We start from the raw sequence: 22696 nt of genomic DNA on the forward strand, positions 1-22696 counted from the left end.
GCCCCACCAACTGGTTAAAATTGGAATGACATAAACATTTTTTTAAACATTGCGTGAATCTGATCTTCTTCAATGGTTCTTGAAATTAATATTGTGAAAAAAATTTACCTTACAATAATTCACAACCAAAAAACACTACACCCGTTTTTTTGTTTTTTTAAGTACATTTTTAACTGGGCTGTGACAAGCAACCCCTGAACGTTCCTCTGATAAAAGAAATGTACCATTTTATTTATTTTATATTTTCAATGTGATTTCATTCATTCTATTGTTAATCTGAGATAATTTACAGAACTAACGGCATTTTCAGTGTGACATGGACGTGCCACGCTTCTGATTGGTTCCTGCTGACCACTCCCCTCCCACATTTCTGACCACGTGACTCCTCTGCGAACGCTCTGGCAAAGTTAAAAACAGACTTTGTTTATCTTGCAAGCCCTTTGCTGAAATCCAATTCGACCAGCAAAATCGTCGAATTCGTAATTTGTAATCTCCCCAGCTCCTGGGATTGAGGAAAGTTCTGACAATATCTTCTATGCTCTTAAGGAATTAAAAGGATTATACGGGTCTATATATATTTTTTAAAAACCCACACCTTTTTAACAGTTTTCGAAGGGAACCTACTGCAACTGACAGCAGCCTGACGTGAGGAGGGGTTTATTCAATTGAACTGAGCACTTGAAGAGAGCCATGGCTAACGAAGTTGACGTGTGGTCAACGGCTGCTCCGGCGGACGGTGAGTTTGTGGTTGCAGCCATGCGTTGTGCGGCTTTATCGGGGCCCGCAGACGTGCACCGAGATGGCTATTGTGTGTGCAGGGGATGGTCTGCAGCGCCAGCCACGCTCCACCATGTGGCCCGTGGAAAGCCCACACAAACACTGAGCACACAATACAAACGCCGTGTTTTGACGCACATTTGCATTGCTAATAAGTGTGCGCGTTGTGCGAATTCAGGCTGAGTTGTTGTGTTTTGTTTTGTTTTTTCCTCTCACGGAGTAACCATTTTGACACGAGTGTGGTTTAGCTTGTCCACATTTAACCCTTTCGTGCTTTTGATTGGTGGAGGCCACACTTCCGCTTTAACGAGGCGGTCGTGTGCTGCTCCGACTGCAGATTTTTGTTTTTCTGTCGGTCTTGGACGTTAAACATTTAAAGGGATCCGTTTTTTCTTGAAGTCCGTCGTTTACGCATGCATTAATCGATCACAACGTATTTATTTTCACGCCCCCCTGCAGCAATTTTGAATTTATTGGCAAAAATGTCACCTCTTTAGCTGTCTACAACTGTATTTTCACTTTACCTGCAAACGCATTTGACCTCAAACTTTATCTCATACGTGTAACCGTGTAGAAATACTGGTTTTAATGTGTACACTCATGCAAGATCCATGTATGCGTTACGTGCTCTGCTTTTAGGCTGCTGGTGACGTCAGCACGTAAAGCCCTAAACCAGAAGCTAGCAAGAATATTTTTGCATTACACGTACCATTAAAATAGCCATTATCTTAAAGGTTTTCAGTATTTTCTTGCTATAAACTCAATATTTTCCCCCACATACATGTGTTGGTTTGTTACCGTACTTGAACAATGTATCTTGAGTTTGTGTTGAAGGAATTCCGTGTTTTTAGCACACCACGTGGTGTGTTGTGCTATGCATAATAATAATAATTATTAAAGCACTTTATTTTAATGTTACTGTAAAATTAATCAAAACCTTTTCACTTGTTTCCCTGTGTCATTTTGGCCCACTTTTGTCTGATTGCTAGACGTGGGTCATTTCAAACTTCGAGCTCATAATGCTTCAGTTTTTTTTTTAACCTCTAAACATTTTTGATTCGGTGTATGCTGGGTAATACAGAAGGTCACAATCTTGTGCATTTGGGGGGGCTTATTAATTATGACAGAATTGCTGTCTTCTTGGTGGGTTTTGGGTCTTTAGTTCTGACCAATGCAGTGTTTGCATCCAGTGCATGCAAACACTTATCTGACCAAACTGCAGCGCTTATGCATTTTTGCACCAAACTGCAATTTATAAATGAAATTGCTCACAAATTCATGTAAAACTGGCATCTAAAGGAGAAAAATCACACTTTACAAACCCTTTTTCAACCGTTTAGGATAATTTAGAGTTATAGATATATAAGTGTTTGCTAACATTGACATTTTGTAAGTTCCAACACCCAAAGTTGGTCAAAAACCTCAAATTGGCATCATGTTCTTGATTGTAAAAATTCAGTGTGACCTAATTTTTGCCACCTTCTAATAGCATCACAATTATATTTAATTGCACATATATCTGCACTACAGCAGTCAAGGCTGGAATAGCCTAGCAGCAGCAGTAGTAGTAGTAACTGCATGCATTTGTAGCTCTCTTGTGCATGTGCCTGGTCTGTTTTTAAGAGGCTGTGTCAGCAGTTTTGCAGTTCTCCACACATTTATTATCTTAAGGCCTGCAAATGCATCAAAACAAAATCTTTTCCCTGTGAAAAACTTTTTTTTCACATATCAGAAAACTGTAATATTCTAATATTTCATCTTTATGTGAATGAACTGATGATTTGCTATGACTGGAGTTGACATAAGCAGGGGTTTATTTAATTTTTCTTACAAGTAGAATTTTATTGTGATTTTCAACTGAAATTGGTAGAAAATATTCTGAATAAGCATTGCTCATTTACATCCTCTTTCCTAATTTGGGTTTTTTATGTCTAATGTTTAAGGAGCTTGCAGGAATGATGTATTTTTTGAGCTGATGATCAACTGCTAAGTGGTTCTGATGTCTTAGCGCACACGATTTAGTTTTCGTGCAAGCTTTAACCACAAACGTTCCATAGGTTCTGCATGTTTTCAAAGCAAAGCAGAGCAGGTCTTGAGCACGTTGATCCACATGCTTTTACAATGCTGTACCGGTGCACACGTTACACTATCATTAGGCTGCACGCAGTTATGGATTCAAACCCACCATCCATGCAAAGCGGTTCTTAGTGCTGCAGTATTGGATGTTAGCTGTTGATAAACATGTCATCCACTAAACTGCTTATCTGTGGGGGTTTTTTGTCCTGAACTTTGCCAGTGCTTCTGCTGAGTGTAGTTCTAGAAACTCTGGCAAGCCCATGAAGCTTTTATCTGTGTCACACGTGTGGTCCACAAATTCTACTGTTGTGTATTCAGAGAAGAAGAAAAAAGCAATCCACCACTTATCCCAAAGTTATGGCTGTTTATCTGCAACATGCATTTAAGCAGAATTCTTTTAAGAGTCTCCTTTCATTTAGCATAGTGACATTTCAGATCCCCCAAAAACCTCAACTCCCATTGCAGATGACCATGAAAGGGACCAAACATGGAGACTCTTGCTCTATACAAGGCCTATTTTCAGCCTTTGCTCTGAGGTGAAGTTAAGGAAGGATGATTTTTTTTAGGTGATGTTTGTGAACTTGATCAACTTTCTACAATGCTGGCTAAAGGAAAAAACAAGTTTTACAAATACAAAGCTAATATAAAATAAATGAAAGTACAACAAAGTGAAATTATTGCACCCCCCTCACATAGACCACCAATTGGTCCATGTGATCTTTAGAAGGATCTGCAAATATGTCAGTTTTTTTATTTCCTTGGCAACTGAGGTTTGTTTGTTAACTACACCCCCATATATTATTATATTATTTTGTTCAGCCTGAGCCAAGGATTGATGTATTACATTAAGACAATGTTCCAAAAAAAAAAAGGTGCAAGCAACAGGAGAACGCCACCTTTGCAAGCTCTCCTCGGCAAATCTCCATACTTAACCTCGTGGCATGCAGGTACAATTTTGTGAACATCACTCAGACATACGTTTTTATTCTCATACTTTGGGACAATGTCGAAATTTCACACTGTCATAAAATTGTCACCAAGCCGTAGGTCATATGGCCATACCATAATACCGTAATAATAATAAACTTCTTTCGGAAATCCCCCCGACATGTGATTTAGTTTCATTAATTTATCTATTTTTTTGAACCCCATTAGAAATCTTGGCCATATTCATTTGTTTTCATGGTTTCGCCTTTTGTGATGTCATCAGGTTTTATGTGTGTGTGTGTGTGTGTGGGGGGGGGGGGGGGGGGGGGGCCTTCATTTTTACCAAGTACTAGTTGAATACAAATTTTAATGAGTTTTTGAGTAGGTGGCAGGGATGACAGTTTTGCTGGAGGAGGAACAATTTCGAAATAATTTTGATCTTTGCAGTTCAGGACTGCTGTAGGACATCATGAAAAGTGTGCACAATAACTGTTTTTAAAGCAATTGAATGTACAGTTTTTAGGTTTTTATGTAGCATTTATTTGTGCATGCAAAGTAAACACAATTTACTGACTTCAAACACCCTATTAAGCTGTTAAATAATGTTTTCTTGGGTGGATACATTCTACCTTATTTACTTTACTCAATAGTCTAAATGCTTTATAGACCTTATAAAGTGTGTCCGCCTGACATTGATTAGGCCAGATATGTAAGGTCATTTATGTTCGCCGTAAAGGTGTCTAGAGGCACGACCGTCTTCATTTGGTAAGAGCGGACTTTAAAGATGGTCCGGATACTACAGGTTTAAATTTAGAAGTTTGAAACCTGTCTCTGCCCCCCATGTGAACCATGAGAAGCCTGGCCCACTGACCTGCTTCCTCACATATATGGATACCCAAAGTAAAGCCTTAATGCACCATCTTTTACTTTCAGCTTGCACATGCAACACTGGCAGAGTTAAACTTGTTAACTTTTGGCAACTTAGGATTTGTGTTTTGTTATTAGCGCAGTGGCACACCTCTACCGTTTCTTGCACAATCGGCCTCCACAGTCACAAAGCTCACACTATCTTTATTTGTGGATTTACTGCTTTTTGTTCAGCTTGTTTTACTAGTTTTGTCTTTGGGATAGAGCTTTTCCTTTTCTGCCCTGCGTCCCTCCTTATGTTATTCTGCTTTTGCCGTGCTGCCATTGGTTAGCTCCTTATTTTATGACCTTGGCAGGCTTACATTGAGGAAGGAGGGGGAGTTGAAGGAGAACATGACACACGGTCAGCTGTTTACAGATTTTTGAAAGCCACGGGTGTGGCACAGCCTTTTCTGTATTAAGTCAAGCCAGTAAGTTTACTTTTATTCTCCTTAGTTTTTTCTTTTCTTTACAGAAGTTTTGTATTTTTGAGCAACATTTTAAAAGCTCTTGTATCAAACCACATTTATGCTTCATTTGTTAGTTATTTTGATTTTTACTTTTTTGGTTTTTCCAGCAGGCTCTTTGAGAGTCCTGTAAGCCAAAACGGACAAAAGTCGCATCCAAATCCTTTACTACTTCTTACTTAGTGCACTATATAGTTTGTTTGAGCTATTTGAATCAAATGTTCCAAAATCAAGTGGCCTAGAAATTTCCTAGAAGTCACTGCGAAAAAGCAGTGTGCGTCCATGCTCACAAGATGGGAAAATACAGACCACAATGCACTGCGTCTGAGCAATTTTTTAATTTATTTTTTATAAACCATCTACGATCTAATAACATAGTGGATTCATAAATAGTCTTTGTCAAATCGCCATATTTATCAATTTTTACTTCAAGAATTTAATGATGTCATATTTGCCGTTTAAAAAAAATAAAAGTAGTGAGCATTGTGTCTGAATTGTTGAAAATCCAGAACACTAAATAGTCCCACACTATATATATATATATATATATATATATATATATATATATATATATATATATATATATATATATATATATATATAATTTTTTTCTTAAAGGAGGGCTTTTCTGTTTTCCCCCTCTATCATAGGTCCAGCCACATTCCATAAAAAAAATCCACTCAGCATGTTTTCCAGCATGTGCCCCCCTCTCCTCTTTCCCTTATGGCAGCTCCTGCATTCCACTTCCCTCCCATTGGTTGTGTTGTTGTCTTTTTATGCACACTTTTAACCTGGTTGCCCAAAATAGTCTGTTTTACCCTCATAGGAAGGTAAAATATTAAGTTCAACGTTTTATATTGGTTACTAGAATGAAGCACTAGACATGGAGTGAAAGTTTTATTTCAGTCAAAACCCGAATATCTCTAAGTTTTGTCCATTCCTGCTAACACTGCATTAGTTGGTTAAATAATAGGATTTAAAAAACATATATGATTATATTAAAATTTCTGAAAGTTAAGACAAACTGTCATCCTGTTAATGGGACATACTCAAATATCTGTAATATGGAACAGCTGGGCTGAGAGTGGAATTTTTACTTTTTACTCAACTAACAACCTTTTTATGTTCAAGTTCGACGCTCCTTTAAAAATAAGATACTGTAGCTTGATGCTGTTCCTTATGCAACCACTAGAGGTTGGTACCAGAAAGACTTGGCTCAAATAAGCCTGGTTTCATGAACTGTGCAAGAAGACGATTGTTAACCTCTTCTGACTTCCAGACGGCGTCTGCTCACACGCTGATGATCTGGCTCTAATAGGAGATGCACTCTTTTTGTCGGGATCAAAGGCCTCATAAATACTTAAGTTTTAGCCTTTAAATAGGAAACATGCAGTTTGTTCTGAACACATAAGCACGTGTTTTATTCTAACTCTGCAGCCTGTCTTGTATAGACTCTTGCTGGTTGCAGATCTGTTGTGGATCGTATGCCAGGCATCCATTTTTTAGCGCTAAAATTTGTTTATAATTACTTGCATGGGTAGGGTTTGATTGACAGCCAGATGGACCTAAAGGTAAACTCAACAAATCCTAAAAATATACTTTGACCTGACCTTTTGCACTCTCCAGTCAATGTGCCCATCTATTTCAGGCTACCTTTGCACCAAGAAGAGTCCACCCCAAAGGGATGTCAGTGATTATTAGTTCAGTAAATTTATGTTTCATGCTGAGTTACTTAAAATTTTCCACGTAACCCTTGTGCTATCCTAGGCACTTTAACATTGGATAGTTCGGTCATCTAGACCCACTAAACGGTGCACTGAACCTTTTTCCTTCAATGATTTGTGATCTTCACTGGTGTCCATGGATTACATGAAATCTTTCCACCTTTATCCACCTTTGTCATGGTAGGGAGAACATGTCAATGTAAGGGTGGGGTCATCTAAGATAGCACAAGGGTTAATAGGGATTCTTAGCCCTACAGCAGCTGTACTTTACATATTTTTTTTAACTAATTGTTCAGTTTGTTTCTATTTGTTGGCATATTTTTAGAAAGGCCAGTGTTTGGTGGTGTCATATCCTGTTAGAAATATCATTGATATTGTTGGATGGTATTTGGAGCAGCTTTTTCCCAGAGCAATGAATCATAGCAGCACATTGACTGGTCTATTATACAAATGCAAAACTGCTCTCTTTTAGGAGGAAACCTAGGAGATGTCAACGGCCCTTATAGTGATGATGAAGATGGTCTGGATGAGGCAGAGGTCAATGGTAACTGGACGCCCCAGGAGAAAGCCCTCCACGAGGCTCGTCTCAAAGCCAAAGCCAAACGCCGCCTGCGCAGGTCCTCGTCGCGCAACTCCGCCAGCGAGTCCTCCGAGTCTAAAGACTTGGCGGGGGCAGACCCACACAGTCCGAAGGGCAAGGTCGTCACCAACGACCGCAAATCCAGAATGGGCAAAGGCAGAGGCCTCCCGAAAAAAGGTCCAGTTTACTCTAACAACACATAACAAACCAGCTGACACTACATATGTCAGCAACGTACAGTTAGTTGTTGTGTAATGTATATGATCATATTTTGTGCTAAAAATTCTTTTTTAAAATTTAAGATCCATGCATACAAAAAGTCTTTAAGAGAAATAGTGATGGTTATTAATTGTTTGTGTATTTCTACAAATGTTTTTGATCATCTTTAGGTGGGGCTGGTGGAAAGGGAGTTTGGGGGGCTGCTGGAATGGTGTATGAAGATGAAGAACCAGATGTGAAGGACCCCAACTACGATGAGTCTGCTCAGGTGACTGTGTGTCTTCACATAAGACAGATAAATGTGATGTTTTAAGACTAAAAAGTGAAACATTTCCTATTTGATGGGAACCAGACGTTTGGAGGTTCGTTTCCTTAAAAACACGTTTTACTGAGCAGATGGCTTTATCCCATCACAATCAACACAATTTTACAATCTTTAACCCTGTTATCATCTAAGTGCTCCTGGTGATGCTGAAGACCAGGCCTACTTGTGCTTGGTTGTCGTCACATGACCGGGTGGGAACGGAGCTTATGTCTATAAAAGGCAGATAACGGTTTAGAAACTGCTCAGAAGAAAGTGTCATTCGGCCTCGACGCGCAAAATCGGTGCAAATATGTCAGGCATTGAGAGGAAAGTGGGTCAGAGTGCCACAGAAGAAGAGGTGGGACATGTGCAGACGGTGACCTTTGAATCACTCAGTAGATCAAGGACCTCTGAACTGTACAGGTCATCCCGTGCTTGGGAAAATGTCAGTTTGAGAACATTTAAAATAAAGATGACTCATGGTAACACATGCTTTTCTCTTGGTATTTTATGTTGAGATGGATTTAATTTTAAAAGCTTTTAAGTTGAAAGCAAATTCTTCTTGCAGGAGTTCTCGCAAAAATGCTAAATACACACAAGTTACTTTGCCTAAATTTGGCATTCATTTTTTAAAGACCCACTCTGATAAAAATCCTGTTTTGGGTATTTTTAAAATGTTCTCGTAGCTCTTTTCTGATGATGGAGGACATTTATAAAGCAAATAGAGCCTAAAATTGCATTTCTGAGTATTTCTTCTTACAAATTGTTGTGAGCGTGTAGACAGATGGATGACGGGGAGTAGGGGGGGGCCTACTTCGCCCCCACGACTCAGGTGAATTTCTAATGAGTTACTGCCGATCTGCAGAAATCATGTCTTAAAAAGAGGACTTTTTTATTTTTGCTAAAAACCATATAATAACTTAAAAACCACTGAGATTGTTTTTAAATAGATTAAAAGATGATCAGACATGGTCTTTAATGTTTTCTAAAATAAAAAAAATAAAAAAAGACTCAAATCTTACCGATTAGTGGTTCGATATTCTTTTAAAAATATGCATAATTTTTCATTTTTGACTTGCAAATTTCCCAAAGGATTGTTTTAAAATTGTATTTGTAAGGAAGTTTGGTAGCCTCAACTTTATTGGCAGTGAAAGGGAAAACATAGCAAAAGCTTCTGGTGGCAGGATGCTAGCCTCTTCTGCAGGACACTAATGCACAGGAACCAAAGAGTTTGATACATATTTAGTGCTAGAATGTTATTTTTCGTTAGTTCATGCACATTTGTGGATGTCAATAAACCACTTTTCTTATAATGGGTGCGTCTTTTTCCAGGGTGACACTGTTTATGAGACAGTCATGCCAGAAGTGGAAGAGCGGGAAATGGAGAAAATGGTCAACCCAATTGTACAGGAGTACTTTGAACATGGAGACACCAAAGAGGTCCAGGTAAATGACTTTAAAACAACAACAAAAACTTTTTTTTAGGGCTAATGAACTCACTCAAAAAGAACTTTTCCCACTTGTCAGATGTTACTGAAGGAGCTCAACCTGGGCCCCCATAAATATGAGGTGTCCTCCTTGGCTGTGTCCTTGTCCCTGGAAGGAAAAGCCAGTCACAGAGAGCTGACCTCGCTCCTGCTGTCGGATCTGTCGGGCAAAATGTTGTCGCAGGGCGACATGTCTCGCGCTTTCGACAAGATGCTAAAAGATCTTCCAGATCTCATCCTGGACACGCCGGAGGCTCCTCAGGTAGATCTCACTCATGCACAGGCGTAGACGAGTGTTTAAGAGGGTGGAGAAGCACTGCAGGACTCGACAGATTTAAAAGATTAAGTATGAGCTTATTATAGGCTGTATTTATTTGTTTTTCCATGCCTCCATTTCTGAAGCAGATTACATGTTGATTCTACTTTGCGTTTTGGAGAGTTTTCCATCATCAGTGCCTGGTGTTCCCTAGAAAAGACCCCTTTAACCTAACTTTAGCATAAAACAAACTTTTTTTTTTGTCAAGTAGTTCATTATATATTCATACAAATTTAGATATTTATATATGCATGGATATATTTTACTGTTGTGGCTGAAGGATTTTCAAACGATGTTAGTTCTTTGGGTCCTTTTAACAACAAAACACAAATAGTTAATGCAGATACATTTTTGGTTTTAAATTAGAATGGTAACCCATGCATTATGATATGAGATGAAAGAATGATAAATAGTAATGCAGCAAGTGTATCGTAGGTCTGGATTTAGCTCCATTGTCGTTTTCCAGATGTAACAGCAGATTTGACCAAATATATATCACATGTCCTATTTTGATGGAAAACAGTTTGTTGGCTCTATCGTCATTTATATTTTAAGATAGGGTTGTTGGTTCTTCAGCTTTACTCTGTGAAGCGGTACTTTTGTTTCAAGTTGTAACAGCCTGTTTCAAAGTGTTTTTCTATTGTCTGAATGTATCCAAATGATCCAAATGTTAGAGCAGGCGGTTGGCTTTTGATATAGAGTTTGGTTTGATGCCTCTTGTAAAATCGTCAAGTGTTCCTATGTGTTACGGATATTAACTGTGTTATTAAATATCGCTGCTTTTGTGTCTCAGATGTTGGGCCAGTTTATAGCCAGAGCCATAGCGGACCACGTCCTCCCAATGGACTTCCTGGACTGTCATAAAGGCAAAGTGGACTGCGAGCACGCCAGGTGACCCAGAACCAGCAGATTCTCAGTCGCAGACCCGTGCCTTCGTTTGCCTATCATTCAAAAAGTTTGCAGAGTCGGTCGTTTAACCGCCTTTGTTGTTCTTTCCAGAGTGGCTTTGGACCGTGCTGCAGTGCTGCTGTCCATGAAGAGGGAGATGGTTCGTCTGGATAATGTGTGGGGTGTCGGTGGAGGCCTGAGACCCGTCAAACATCTTGTCAAAGAGGTCAGCTCAGGCCTTTTTCTTAAGCCTTAAAAATGTTTTGCTTTTTTTTTGTTTAATTGATTTAAATGCTGGGTTAGATCGTTTTTAAGTAGTTTAAGTCAGGAGGTTTGTATTGACGAGCTCTGCAGGGTTTTTTCCCCTCCTTTATAAATCATTATGTAACATCAACAGAAGGCACAGAAGGCAAAAATGCATTCTGGACTGCTGCACTGCTGTGTCAGCAGGAAATGAACAGCACACATAGCCAACGTTTTTTTTTCTTCCAACAATTACTGCTTTAAAATCATTTTTGTTCAAAAATATCTTGGTTTAATTTAGTAAAAATGTGTTGTTGTTCATGCATCAATGCCAGTGGTCACGCTCCAGAATGAGAATAGTTCCACTGTATACTTCAGATTAACCAGTCAGACCTTCTGGACTCTCCTCTGATTGACTGGCTGGTGCAGCCTGAGGGAAACCTTGAGTCGGGGTTTGTTACAGGATTTTAAGATTTGATTTAGGAACTTGTTGCATTTTTGGTCGGTGCAGAAGTTCGGAATCAGCCCAGCTTAACTTGAATTGTGAGGATGGATCAGATTTTCACTCTATCTCTGGAATCAGTATCTGAGCAACGTGTTCAACATGTTCCTTTTTTGTTTAGATCTTCTCTCTAATCACATCATGTAGGAGTAGTTGCTTCCTCTTGTACTATAAATCATGAAATATGAGTCGACTCCAACGTTGTGTCTTTTAAGTCATCAGTACCATCAGAAAGTCTGTTACAAGCATCATCCCCCGAGCTCAGCATCATCTACACATCTTCTCTCATGTGTTAAGGATGTTGGCCCTCCTTCCTTATTGTGCTGCATATTCTCCAGTTCTGTCTATCCTCTAACAAGCACGCATTCTTGTATCCCCTCGACTTGTACCCAGAGGCAGAGCACCAGCTCAAATGATTTGGAGCACATTGCTTGAAAGAGCCAGTTAGTTCTTAGTTTTCAAAAGGAGCATCAGATGTTTGCATGAAGTAAAGAAGCTGCTGTTTTGGTGGTCAGCAGTGAGGGAAAACATCACCAAGGTTTTAAAAAAAATGAAGCTAAAAAATAATAGAAATGGAAAAAAATGTATTGGTTAGATTTAAAGTGTGCCAGTGTGAATAAATTAGAGGTTTAATATTTTTTTATTTCTTTTTGCAGTCGAGCTATTTTACCTAACAGCATAATTCACAGTGTGAAGCCCTGTGTTGTGATAAGTAAAATTGAATTACTACAGTATTGTTATATTACGATGTAACAGACATCATCCATGCATTTATCTGTTTAACATACAATAGAAGTAATGTCAAATATCAGCCTGTGTGCTTTTACGTACTGTGAATATGAGAGATGTTTATTTGATAGTCTGCTACCAACAATCTTTTTTACATATTCATCTAAAATTCCTTTTGTTGCACTTTGTTTTCCACAGATGAACCTTCTGCTCAAAGAGTACCTGATATCAGGAGATGTGGCCGAGGCCGAGCACTGCCTGCGAGACCTGGAAGTCCCCCACTTCCACCACGAGCTGGTCTATGAGGTGTTCTGCAGTGCATTCTGGGAGATCTAAAGTGTTTTCCCTATGAAGCAATTTTCTGCTACCACATTGCGAACAAAAGTCGGAGTTCTGAGATCCAAATTTTCTAAATTGCAAACAAAATGTTCAGTTTTCTAAACAAAACTTTCAAAGTTTTAAATAGAAATATTCAATGTTTGCTTTCAAAATCTTTTTCTTTGCTTCAAAATCCCTTTTTTTTGTGTTTGCAACACAAAGGTTTTCAGATGCGCTCTCTCTCATCTTGCTTTTGCTTTAATAACAAACAGATCTTAAAGAAAATCAATCTTTTTACCAATATTTTGCTCCAGGGGAATTAAAGATCACACAGGCCTGTTTAGTGTAATGCCAGCAGATAAACTTTACACAATTTATTATAGTTAGATAGATAGATAGATAGATAGATAGATAGATAGATAGATAGATAGATAGATAGATAGATAGATAGATAGATAGATAGATAGATAGATAGATAGATAGATAGATAGATAGATAGATAGATTGAAAGCAAAGAAAAACATTTCAAAAGCAAGAATTTAACATTTTTCTTTGAAAGTTTTGTTTTAAAAAATGAACATTTTGTTTGCAATTAAGTAAAATTTGATCCCAAAACTGTGACTTTTGTTCGCAATGTGGTGGCAGAAATATCACTTCATATTTTTCACATACGTATGACTGCAAGAGAAAAATACGAGTTAAACATCAAGTCCTCCCCTTTGTCCCACTGTAGTAGAATGTGTATGTTTTCCATTATATTTGATGTTCCTGTGCTTCTATAAACATTAGAATAGAATTTAACTTTATTGATCCCATAAAGTTGGACTAAACTAAAACGACATATTCTTCTAGTTATTACTGATTCCACTTTGCTGGTGTGTTTTTATTTTTGTAGGCTGTAGTGATGGTGCTGGAGTCAAACGGAGACACTGCCGGTCACATGATGATGAAGCTCCTTCAGTCCCTCTGGAAAACCGGTCTCATCACTGTGGATCAGATGAACAGGGTTCGTTCTTTTCATTAGTTCACAACCCTCCTATTCTCCAGACAGCGGCGAGAAAACGTTGTGCAGCTTTTGATATTTCACCTTTCTCCACAGGGTTTCGAGCGCGTCTACAACGAACTTCCTGAAATATGTCTGGATGTTCCACACGCCCACTCCATTATGGAAAACTTTGTGGATCTCTGCTACCAGGAGTCTGTAATTACCAAACAGCTGAGGGACACCTGTCCTTCCAGGTGAGGGCTGTATAGCTGTGCAGGGTCACTGTCAGCAACAAAGCTTTTTGTCACAAAGTAATTTTTCTGCTATGCTTTAACTTTTTTAGTATCATAAATGAACATTTCTGTAGCTAATATTCAACACAATTATTTTGGCATTCATTTTGTTCATTTCACATAAACCAGTGCTGAATAGCAATTATTGGAAGAAAAATTAAATGGTTCTGATTATTTCTTTCCCCATTTTTACCACTAGAGGGCGGAAGCGTTTCGTAAGTGAAGGAGATGGTGGGATGATCAAGAACTAATTTCCAAGAGGACAAGCAACAAGCGAGGGATAATGAGGAAGGGGGTGATCACCGTTTCTTGCACCCCGTGTTATGCCTCCCGATGCTTCCCCAAACCGGGGGATGTTCCTGTCTTGAGAATATCAAAACACAAACCAGCATTTCCGTTCAGAGTTACCTGAAGAGTGGCCTGGGCGTTCATCTAGTTAATCGGTTTTGACCATTTTTTTTTTTTTTGAAGAATATTCGTCGGGGTTGACGTGACCTTTTTGCCTCAGTCCTCATACTTGTTAAGAATAATTTAAGTTAGAACGGTTTGGGGACAGGTGAACAGGCTGGCTTTGTGTTTTCTTTTTCTTGTTTTTTTTTTTTTTTGGTCACTCTCTTTGTTCTGGCCTTTTGCCATTTTGCTTTTTCATACTGTGCGCTTTGAATGGGGGGGGGGGAACACTTACAGAACAGGGCATACTGTACCGCCAGCAAGCACTTGGCAATTTAGTGGAACAGCAAAGATCTGAACCCTTTATAGCTTTCTACCACAAAAGATTTGAAGTCACTTCAGACATCTCTGTATGTAAATTCTTATTCGAGCGGCTGACTTTATGACGGAGCATTTTATTGTCTTTTTCTTTGCATCCCGGTCATAAACGTTTTCTTTGTAAAACAGTTGTGATTCAGAGGCAGTTTCTCAAAAGAACAAATTGTGATGAATAATTGTGTGATAATTGACTTTGCTGGTAGTTGAACTAGTGTAGCTAAACCCCAAGGTAAGTGAATTCTGAGCAGGTTATTGAAATAAAAGCAGACATGGAGAGCAAAGTTGCCTTCATATTTCAGTTGTGATTGATTTTCATGTCTGATCAATCTCATTTAAAGTTTCATACCTTGGAAAACAGTTTGTTAATAAGACATTTCTACCCCTGTCAAACTGTTTTACATGTTGTCCAAAGGTTGTACTAAAAATTTTTTCTCATTGTCTTTCATTCAATAAAAAGGCAACAAACTGAGTGAGTAGTGTTTTTTTTTTTTTTTTTGTAAATGTTTTTTTTGCACCAGTTGCTTTGTGGCTACAAAATGGCGTGCAATATTGGAGCCATCCAGTCGTACAGTTTTAAGCCAGATCCCAGCTTAGACGAGGAAAACAAAGACATGCATGGATCTGTTTGTCTGCAAGGATGCATCAGAATGGAGCAGAACAGGAAGCCTCTACGTCATACCTAAAAGCTCTTTCTAATGGCATTTTTTGCGTCTGCTCTTGAATCACGACTTCTTAAATAAAGAAAGACTTTATTAAAGCTTAACGTTTTGCTTTAAATATGTCCTCCATCAAGAGAAAAATGTCACACTAGCACATTAAAACATTATTTTCATTAGTGGGTCTTAAAACTGTGACAAAGAGGATTCAGAGCCCAGCATTAAAAAGTAGCTTTAAAAGCAGGAATAATAATAAAAACAAAAGTGTATTCCTTATGGAAAATACATGAAGTATTATTTTATGGTAATAATCAGTTTATTACCAGATTGTAAATGATGGAAAAATAAAGCAAATGTTTTTATTTTAAATCTTATGTTAAAATGTATCTACATCATACTTTAGGTTTCTGTATTTTATATACGACCTTTGGCCCTGGGCATCCGTTGACATGTTTTAAGACTTATTATTTTTTTAACCCTTTAGCACACTAACAGGGCATTGAAAATCCAATTTTAATCAACTCTAATGTGAGAAAACAGTGCAATGTGACCATGTGTCAACGTTTACGACAATAATTTGGAAAAAAACAAACAAACAATAACGCTGTTCCTACTTAGGGCTGATTTATTTAATTATTTATTTTCACATCAGCATTTTTAAAGCGTTTTGGGACCACGGAGGCAGTGACGTAATCACGCGACGCCACGCAGCGAGGTACACGTCAGATGAAATCAGAAGGAACCCGGAAGTGGCTAGCGAGCGTAGCTAGCTAAGAGCAGACCATGAACAGCTGAGGCTGGTTCTTTGGACAGGTCAGTGACTATTTGCTCAATGAACACGAAGCGGGAAACGTAAAGCGGACCCGCTCCTCACGAACTGCCGAACTATCCAGAAGCAAATGTCGCCAACGGCGCTGGCGCGTGTCTGAGCTACCATTAGCATAGCAGCCTGACAGGACAGGTGGATCATTGGCGAGGCGTTCAGCCACTCACCAACTGAAAGTGTAACCTGGCTCTCAGTGCTTGATCTGCAAACATCTGGCATTAAAAAAAAAGATTAATGCGGAGGCAGTGTTTATTCATTTTGCGCAACCAGAGACTGCAGAAGTTTAATGTTGCCTTCTTTCTTAGCTTAGGACGTGAAATCATAACAAACTCATTGCTGTTTCAGGTGGCTCCATTGTATTTTTTTACTTTATTCCCCAGAACATGTATACAAAATGGCATCAATGCAACCTTTAGCAGCCTTTTTGTTTTTCTACATAAGCATTTTTATTAAAATTAGTATTGTATTGTATTCATAGAGGAAGTGATAACAGTAGCCTACATTAGACTTGAATTGCAGCTTTGTAAAAATGTGATCAAGGAAGCAAATGGAAAGATGTAGCCTGTCAGTATTTTCAGAATAAAAGTCAACACCAGTGATTTAGAAAAAAAATTCAGAATGTCCTTATTGTTGAAATAATATTTTTTCAATTAAGCTTTAACCGTTTGGCACATTAAAAATGATGTAATAGCTACATTAGATATAGAGACATGCAATACAGGAGTAACATTAAAACATCAGCAAGACAGTGGAGAAAAGAAAATTATTTTTTTAGAATTAGCGGCTTTAAAACACTTTAAAGAGACAATAGAACTCCCAAGACATTTGTGAAAAAGCAAATAAACAAGATAATTCAAAGTTTACTATCACATTGTGCCATCTGTATTTAACGTCCTATTATTTGTGTGTTATTTGGAATGTTTGTCTTCTAATAAATGAAAGAGGACCATCCATAAGCTGTGTAATCAAATGGATAAGAATCTGGGATCTAAAATGAAATGAAAATACAGTATTATACTATAACATGTCAGTGGATGTGTGGCGTGTCTTTAAACGAGATTAGTGAATATTTAATGGATTTTTAAAATTACAGAAAGATATTTAAAAAAGGCTCTTAATTAGAACATTAATTTTTGTTTGAATATTTAGCTAAATAGAGAAAAAAATGCATTAATCAGCTGCATTTCATAAAATGTGTAGTTTTATTTCACAAGAAACATTTTCATAATATTATAAAGTGCTTTTCTTACTAAAAGGAAGGAAATTAAGGAAAAGTTGATTCTATTGAAAAACATTTTTTTTCAATCACCTAATTTTTGAAAAAAATGTAATTACCAAGAAAAGAGTTGAAAGGCTGACAAACGGTGCTACATCACTAATTTCTTTTATTTAATTTCAATATTCAGATTTGCTTGTCTAATTCCAAATGGCAATTGAGTAATTATGTTTATGTTTGTGGCACAATATTCTGTCAGTGCCCTTGATGCTACATTGAGCTGATTATTTCCCCCCCAATTTTACAGAAGGGCAGGATGGGCAGGCAGAGGAAGAGGGTCGTGACCGGTGAAGCTCCTCCCCCTCCAAGGAAAGATGACAAACCCGCTGTGTTTCACCGCAAAGAGAAGAAAAAGAAAGTCGACATCGGAAAAGTCTTTATCAACATCTCCATCGGCCTCTGCATATTCAGCCTCATCTGGTTCTTCTACACCATCCACATGCGATCCAGTCTGGCCAAGCGAGTGGTGACTCTGCATCCAGCACCTCGGGTCCTGAACGCCAGCAGCACCAGCGCCAAGGCTTCTCCAGAGAGGTTCTGGGGCTCATACAGGCCCCAGGTCTACTTTGGGATGAAAACAAGGAGCCCCAAGTCGATTGTTACAGGTAGGCAATAAGCATCTAAGAGCTGGTTAAAGCAAACTGTACTTTGAGATTTCATTTTTACAGAGAAGATGAGTGATTTGAATAAATACCATTTCCTTCTAACTAAATCATTTTCAAAAACTTAAAATTTTATGAGAAGAATTACAATTCTTTGTCATCAAAAACTTATAAGCAGTTCTCTATAGGGTAAGATAACTGTCAATAAAAAAGTATGCATAAACACAAAATTATGCACAATTTAAAATAAGAAATATGAATACAACATTTAGTTTTACGTTTGAAATGTGTGTTTTGAATTGTTTTGATTTATATAAATAACCAAAGTATTATACCGGGCAGATCTCCTCCTTTAACATGCTGTGATTTGAAAGAAATTTGTATTTTGGGCAGCAGATATTTTTTATATCTAAGGACTTTTTACATGTATAAACTGTTGCTAAAATACCATCATGGCCAAAAAGTCCTCTTGCAGTTGCACCACTAGAAGTGCTGGAAACTCTTCTTGCAGCTTTGAAGCCAGAATAGTTAAAAAATCAAATGATCTTTTAGTTTATGCTTCTCTTTAAGTCTGTGCTTGTGTTTCTGCAGGCATGATGTGGATGCGACAGTTCTCTGACCTCGACGTGAATCTAAGACACACTTGTGAGCAGGGGGACCATTTGCAAGGATACGGCTGGCTGATGCATGACGGACTCACTTTTGGCGTCCAAGAAATTCGAGATGGCGATTTCACGCTAACCACAGAGTTTGTAAAGAGGGCCGGAGGACATCATGGAGGAGACTGGACCTGGAGGATCACAGCCAAACAACATGTTCGTTTTTAACCGTCTTCAGTCAGCTTTAGTTGCAGATCCAAAAATATCAGTTAGAGTAATTTTCGGACTATAAGTCACAGCAGCCAAAAATGCATAATAAAGAAGAAAGGAATCATCCCCTGTTGAAACTATGGAAATAACCATGACTTATTGTCTGGAAAATACAGTGTTGAAGTTTAATATGGGTCAAAACTGTACATTTTTCCATTTGATTTGATCCCCCAGAGTTCTGCTCCCCAAGCTCCAGTCATATCGCTGATGTTTTACGCTGCGGCAGACACACAGGGCTCACTGCGGGGACACATGGAGGAGAGAAATCGCCTCGGGTCCATCACCGGCGTCTCAGAGGAGCTTGGGAACTTTAAGATCACTTTCAGGAAGCCTGTCACTGGGGAGTTATCCAGCACTAAATATGCCAGGTAGTGGAAAAGACATTTAAAATTACAAACTGTTACATGTAGTCTATTCAGTCGAGCTCAACCTTGGTATAGTTCCACAATTGCTAAGGTTGACCTTGAGTAGACAAAAAAATGTTCAAATAAAAGAAAAATTATATGAGTTTTTCACCTCTAGAATCTGGTGATCTGTAAAGATGAACTTGCAGCCCTGAAGCTGAGAATCGCTCACAATAAGTTAGGTTAGCATACAGCGATTACTGCGGTTTGAGAGAAAATGATGTAGATGGGAGTTTTAATTGTTTATGCATGTTATTGAACAGTTAATTATATGAGGACTTCAACTTTTTCAAACCTAAAGAAAGAGCCGTTCATAAGGACCTCATAAGACATCACAGATGCTGTTTAATCAAGTTTCTGTTTATATTCAGAATAACACTTTTAAAATTAAGTTTGGCATTAACGTGCCAGTCTCCCAAGAGAAACTTTTCATTCTTCTTATTTTTTTAGGCTTTTGTGTGATATAGATAAAATTGAAGGATTTATCTTTCTTCATCATTAGCTTGATTTCTGAGGTTACAGATTAGCATTGCTTTCAAAACACACACAGATTGTAAATGGCACAAGGCGCTAATCACTGGGCTCTTGTTTTCCAGCTACAACCACCTTCAGACGGTCTCTCCTGGCCTGGAGAAGCTGACCGACATTGTAAAGCTCAGTCTGAACCGCAGGTTTGTCTACAGCCCCCCCTCTGGTGAGAAAAGGCATTACTTTGGGGTAGACACCTACAAGCCTCCCCATCATCCAAACCAGCAGAAGCCGGTAGACTCAAGGACAGAGAGCGACTTTGTGGTTCACCAGGTGACCGTCCAGCTACCTTTCCAAATTGAAGTTCTGTTTGAGTCCGGAAGCTTCTTCGATCGTCCCAACCAGCTGGTCGGTTCTGTCATGACGCAGGAGCTAGAGAGGAGGAAAGCTGAGTTCAATGCTAAGCTTGAGAGCATATTTGGGCTTGAAAGCAAAGGTTTCAGTCAGGCGCATATAAAGTTTGCCAAAACGGCTCTCAGCAACATGTTGGGTGGATTGGGTTACTTTCACGGCCAGTCGGTGGTACAGTCGGCCTTCAACGAGTACCCACTTCTGTACCCTGAAGGTGCTCTATTCACCGCCGTCCCTTCGCGCTCCTTCTTTCCCAGGGGGTTCCTGTGGGACGAGGGCTTTCACCAGCTGCTCTTGAGCAAGTGGGATCCTGAGGTAACGAGGGAGGCTATCGCCCACTGGATTGACCTAATGAACATAGAAGGCTGGATCCCCCGGGAGCAGATTCTTGGGGATGAGGCTCGCAGCAAAGTGCCGGCAGAATTTGTTGTTCAGCAAAATGAAAATGCAAACCCGCCCACTCTCTTCCTAGTTTTTCAGGATCTCATTGAGCAGCTCGCTTCTCACCCAGATGACGCAGCGCTACAACCGACGCTGCCTTTCTTCCGTCAGCTCTTCCCGAGGCTGAAAACCTGGTTTGAATGGTACAACACCACCCAGAAGGGGCCTCGACCTAATTCTTACCGTTGGCGCGGGCGTGATAAGGACACCAATCTTTTCCTTAACCCCAAAACCTTGACCTCTGGCTTAGATGACTACCCACGGGCGTCACACCCCTCAGTGGATGAACGGCACGTGGATTTACATTGCTGGATGGCGTTGTCCTCAGGCGTCATGGCTAGCATAGCTCAGCTTCTAGGCGAGGACTACCAAGACTACAAACTCACACACGATGTGCTGAGCGATAACAACCTGCTCGATGAGCTGCACTGGTCTGAACAGCTCAAAGCTTTCAGTGACTATGGCAACCACACACAAGCCGTGTCTCTGCAGCCAGAAAAGGTGTACGTACCTCCAGGACAACCGCGTCATCAGTTCCCGGTGACTCGCCTCGTTCGCTCCGTTCGCAGAGTCCCCAAGCTGCAGTTCGTAAACGCCTTGGGCTACATCAGCTTATTTCCCTTCCTTCTGCAAATCCTGCAGCCGGACTCGCCCAAACTGGAGCACATTTTCCGAGACATGAGAGACCCCGGTAAGCTGTGGACGCCCTACGGCCTGCGCTCTCTGTCTAAAGCTGACCCTTTGTATATGAAGCGAAATACGGAACATGACGCCCCCTACTGGAGGGGGCCCGTGTGGATCAACATCAACTACTTGGCAGTCAGAGCCCTGCACCACTACAGCAACGTAGAAGGGCCATACCAAGAGAAGGCAGCTGCTCTTTATGAGGAACTCAGGACTAACATTATAAATAATGTTTTTAGACAGTATGCTGAAACAGGGTACATCTGGGAGCAGTACAACGACAGCACGGGTAAGGGCCAAGGAAGCCACCCCTTCACTGGCTGGTCTTCCCTGACCGTCCTAATGATGGCTGAGCAGTACTGACTTCTACAGAAATCCTTGTCATCTCAGATAATGGCCTTTATTTATATGGACAAAGTTAATGGCTACAATATGGTCCAACAAACTATGCTAAAAAATGTTCACCATCTTTTCGTTAGTCCCCTCTTCTCTTTTATACAACAGATTCCATTGGGGGTTTGTGGAGGGTAGATTTAACAAGAGTGAAATGCAAAAGCTGTCAACGGTATTACAAGAACTGGTTCTTAGTTTGTTTTGGTTTGTTTGTTTTGGGAAGTAAGTCAAGTCCTACTTCTGTTTGACAAATAACGGTCATTATCTGTAGTTGTGCCATTTTTCCACTCTATTCTGTAATATCTCTTCCCGTCTTGAACATCGGCCATTGTATTGTTTATTGACAAATTAAATGGCAACATATTTTATGTCACAACCTGTGCTTTGACTGGGAGGGGGATATGCTTGTTTCTGTGACATTGGGTTTGTTTTGTCAAAAGAAAATAAAAAAAAAAAAAAAAAATCGTAAAAACCTTCCCACTGGTCTTTTAATTTGATTGTCTTTTTAGTCTAAAAAACCGTGTTGTTTTCTAGGACATAGTTTTTGCAGAGCGGCAGTGTTTCATTAGAAATCTGCCTCTGAGTTGTGGGCTCCTTCCCTTCCCCACATCCATCTGTTTACACGACCTCCCGCTAGCTTACAGCCCTCACAACACCAACCTACAACACCAAGCAGTATTGGAGCTATGCAGCCGTAAAGTTTTGAGCCAGATGCCAACTTAGACGAGGAAAACGAAGAGATTTATGGATCTACTTGTTTGCAAGTGGATTCAATCAGAATGGAGCGGAGCAGGAAGCTTGTGCCCTGCTCTAGCAGCTTCGACATCACACTTGCAAGCTTTTTCCAACTGCATTTTTTTGTCTGCTCCTGATTCAGAATTATTTGGATAAAGAAATACTCAGAAATGCAATTTTAAGCTGATTTTCTTAATGTATGTCCCAGTCGTGAAGAAAAAGCCACAAGAACATGATAAAAACATGATTTTCTTTGGAGTGAGTCTTAATATAATTTTGTGTGACATGTATCTGAAGAAGAAGATTTGAATAAATGAAGAAATTCAGCGTGAATTACCTTGTGACTGTCTTTGAAGTTAAGTTAGGCTGTTGACTCTTTCAGGCTGGCAATTACTTTTCTTTAGCAATTAAGCTGTTTTATT

At 39.4% G+C, this 22696-nt stretch overlaps 2 protein-coding genes across 2 annotated transcripts; both read left to right on the forward strand.

Annotated features, from left to right (window-relative positions):
* Nucleotides 1-359: 359 nt before the first annotated feature.
* On the forward strand, nucleotides 360-14978 carry LOC144990330 (programmed cell death protein 4-like). The gene is made up of 11 exons (XM_078943515.1): nucleotides 360-736; nucleotides 7350-7634; nucleotides 7847-7944; nucleotides 9313-9426; nucleotides 9508-9729; nucleotides 10577-10674; nucleotides 10783-10897; nucleotides 12344-12451; nucleotides 13359-13469; nucleotides 13563-13702; nucleotides 13941-14978. The coding sequence occupies exons 1-11, from the start codon at nucleotides 691-693 to the stop codon at nucleotides 13990-13992; spliced, it is 1389 nt and encodes a 462-aa protein (XP_078799641.1). The 5' UTR covers nucleotides 360-690; the 3' UTR covers nucleotides 13993-14978.
* An 846-nt stretch (nucleotides 14979-15824) lies between these two features.
* LOC144981355 (mannosyl-oligosaccharide glucosidase-like) lies at nucleotides 15825-22015 on the forward strand. The gene is made up of 5 exons (XM_078943514.1): nucleotides 15825-15978; nucleotides 17515-17872; nucleotides 18461-18684; nucleotides 18913-19106; nucleotides 19739-22015. The coding sequence occupies exons 2-5, from the start codon at nucleotides 17524-17526 to the stop codon at nucleotides 21507-21509; spliced, it is 2538 nt and encodes an 845-aa protein (XP_078799640.1). The 5' UTR covers nucleotides 15825-15978; nucleotides 17515-17523; the 3' UTR covers nucleotides 21510-22015.
* The last annotated feature ends 681 nt before the right edge of the window (nucleotides 22016-22696 follow it).

This window comes from Oryzias latipes (genome assembly GCF_053564925.1).
Source record: "Oryzias latipes strain Hd-rR chromosome 1 unlocalized genomic scaffold, Olatipes_Hd-rR_3.1 chr1_Y".
Taxonomy (NCBI): Eukaryota; Metazoa; Chordata; class Actinopteri; order Beloniformes; family Adrianichthyidae; genus Oryzias; species Oryzias latipes.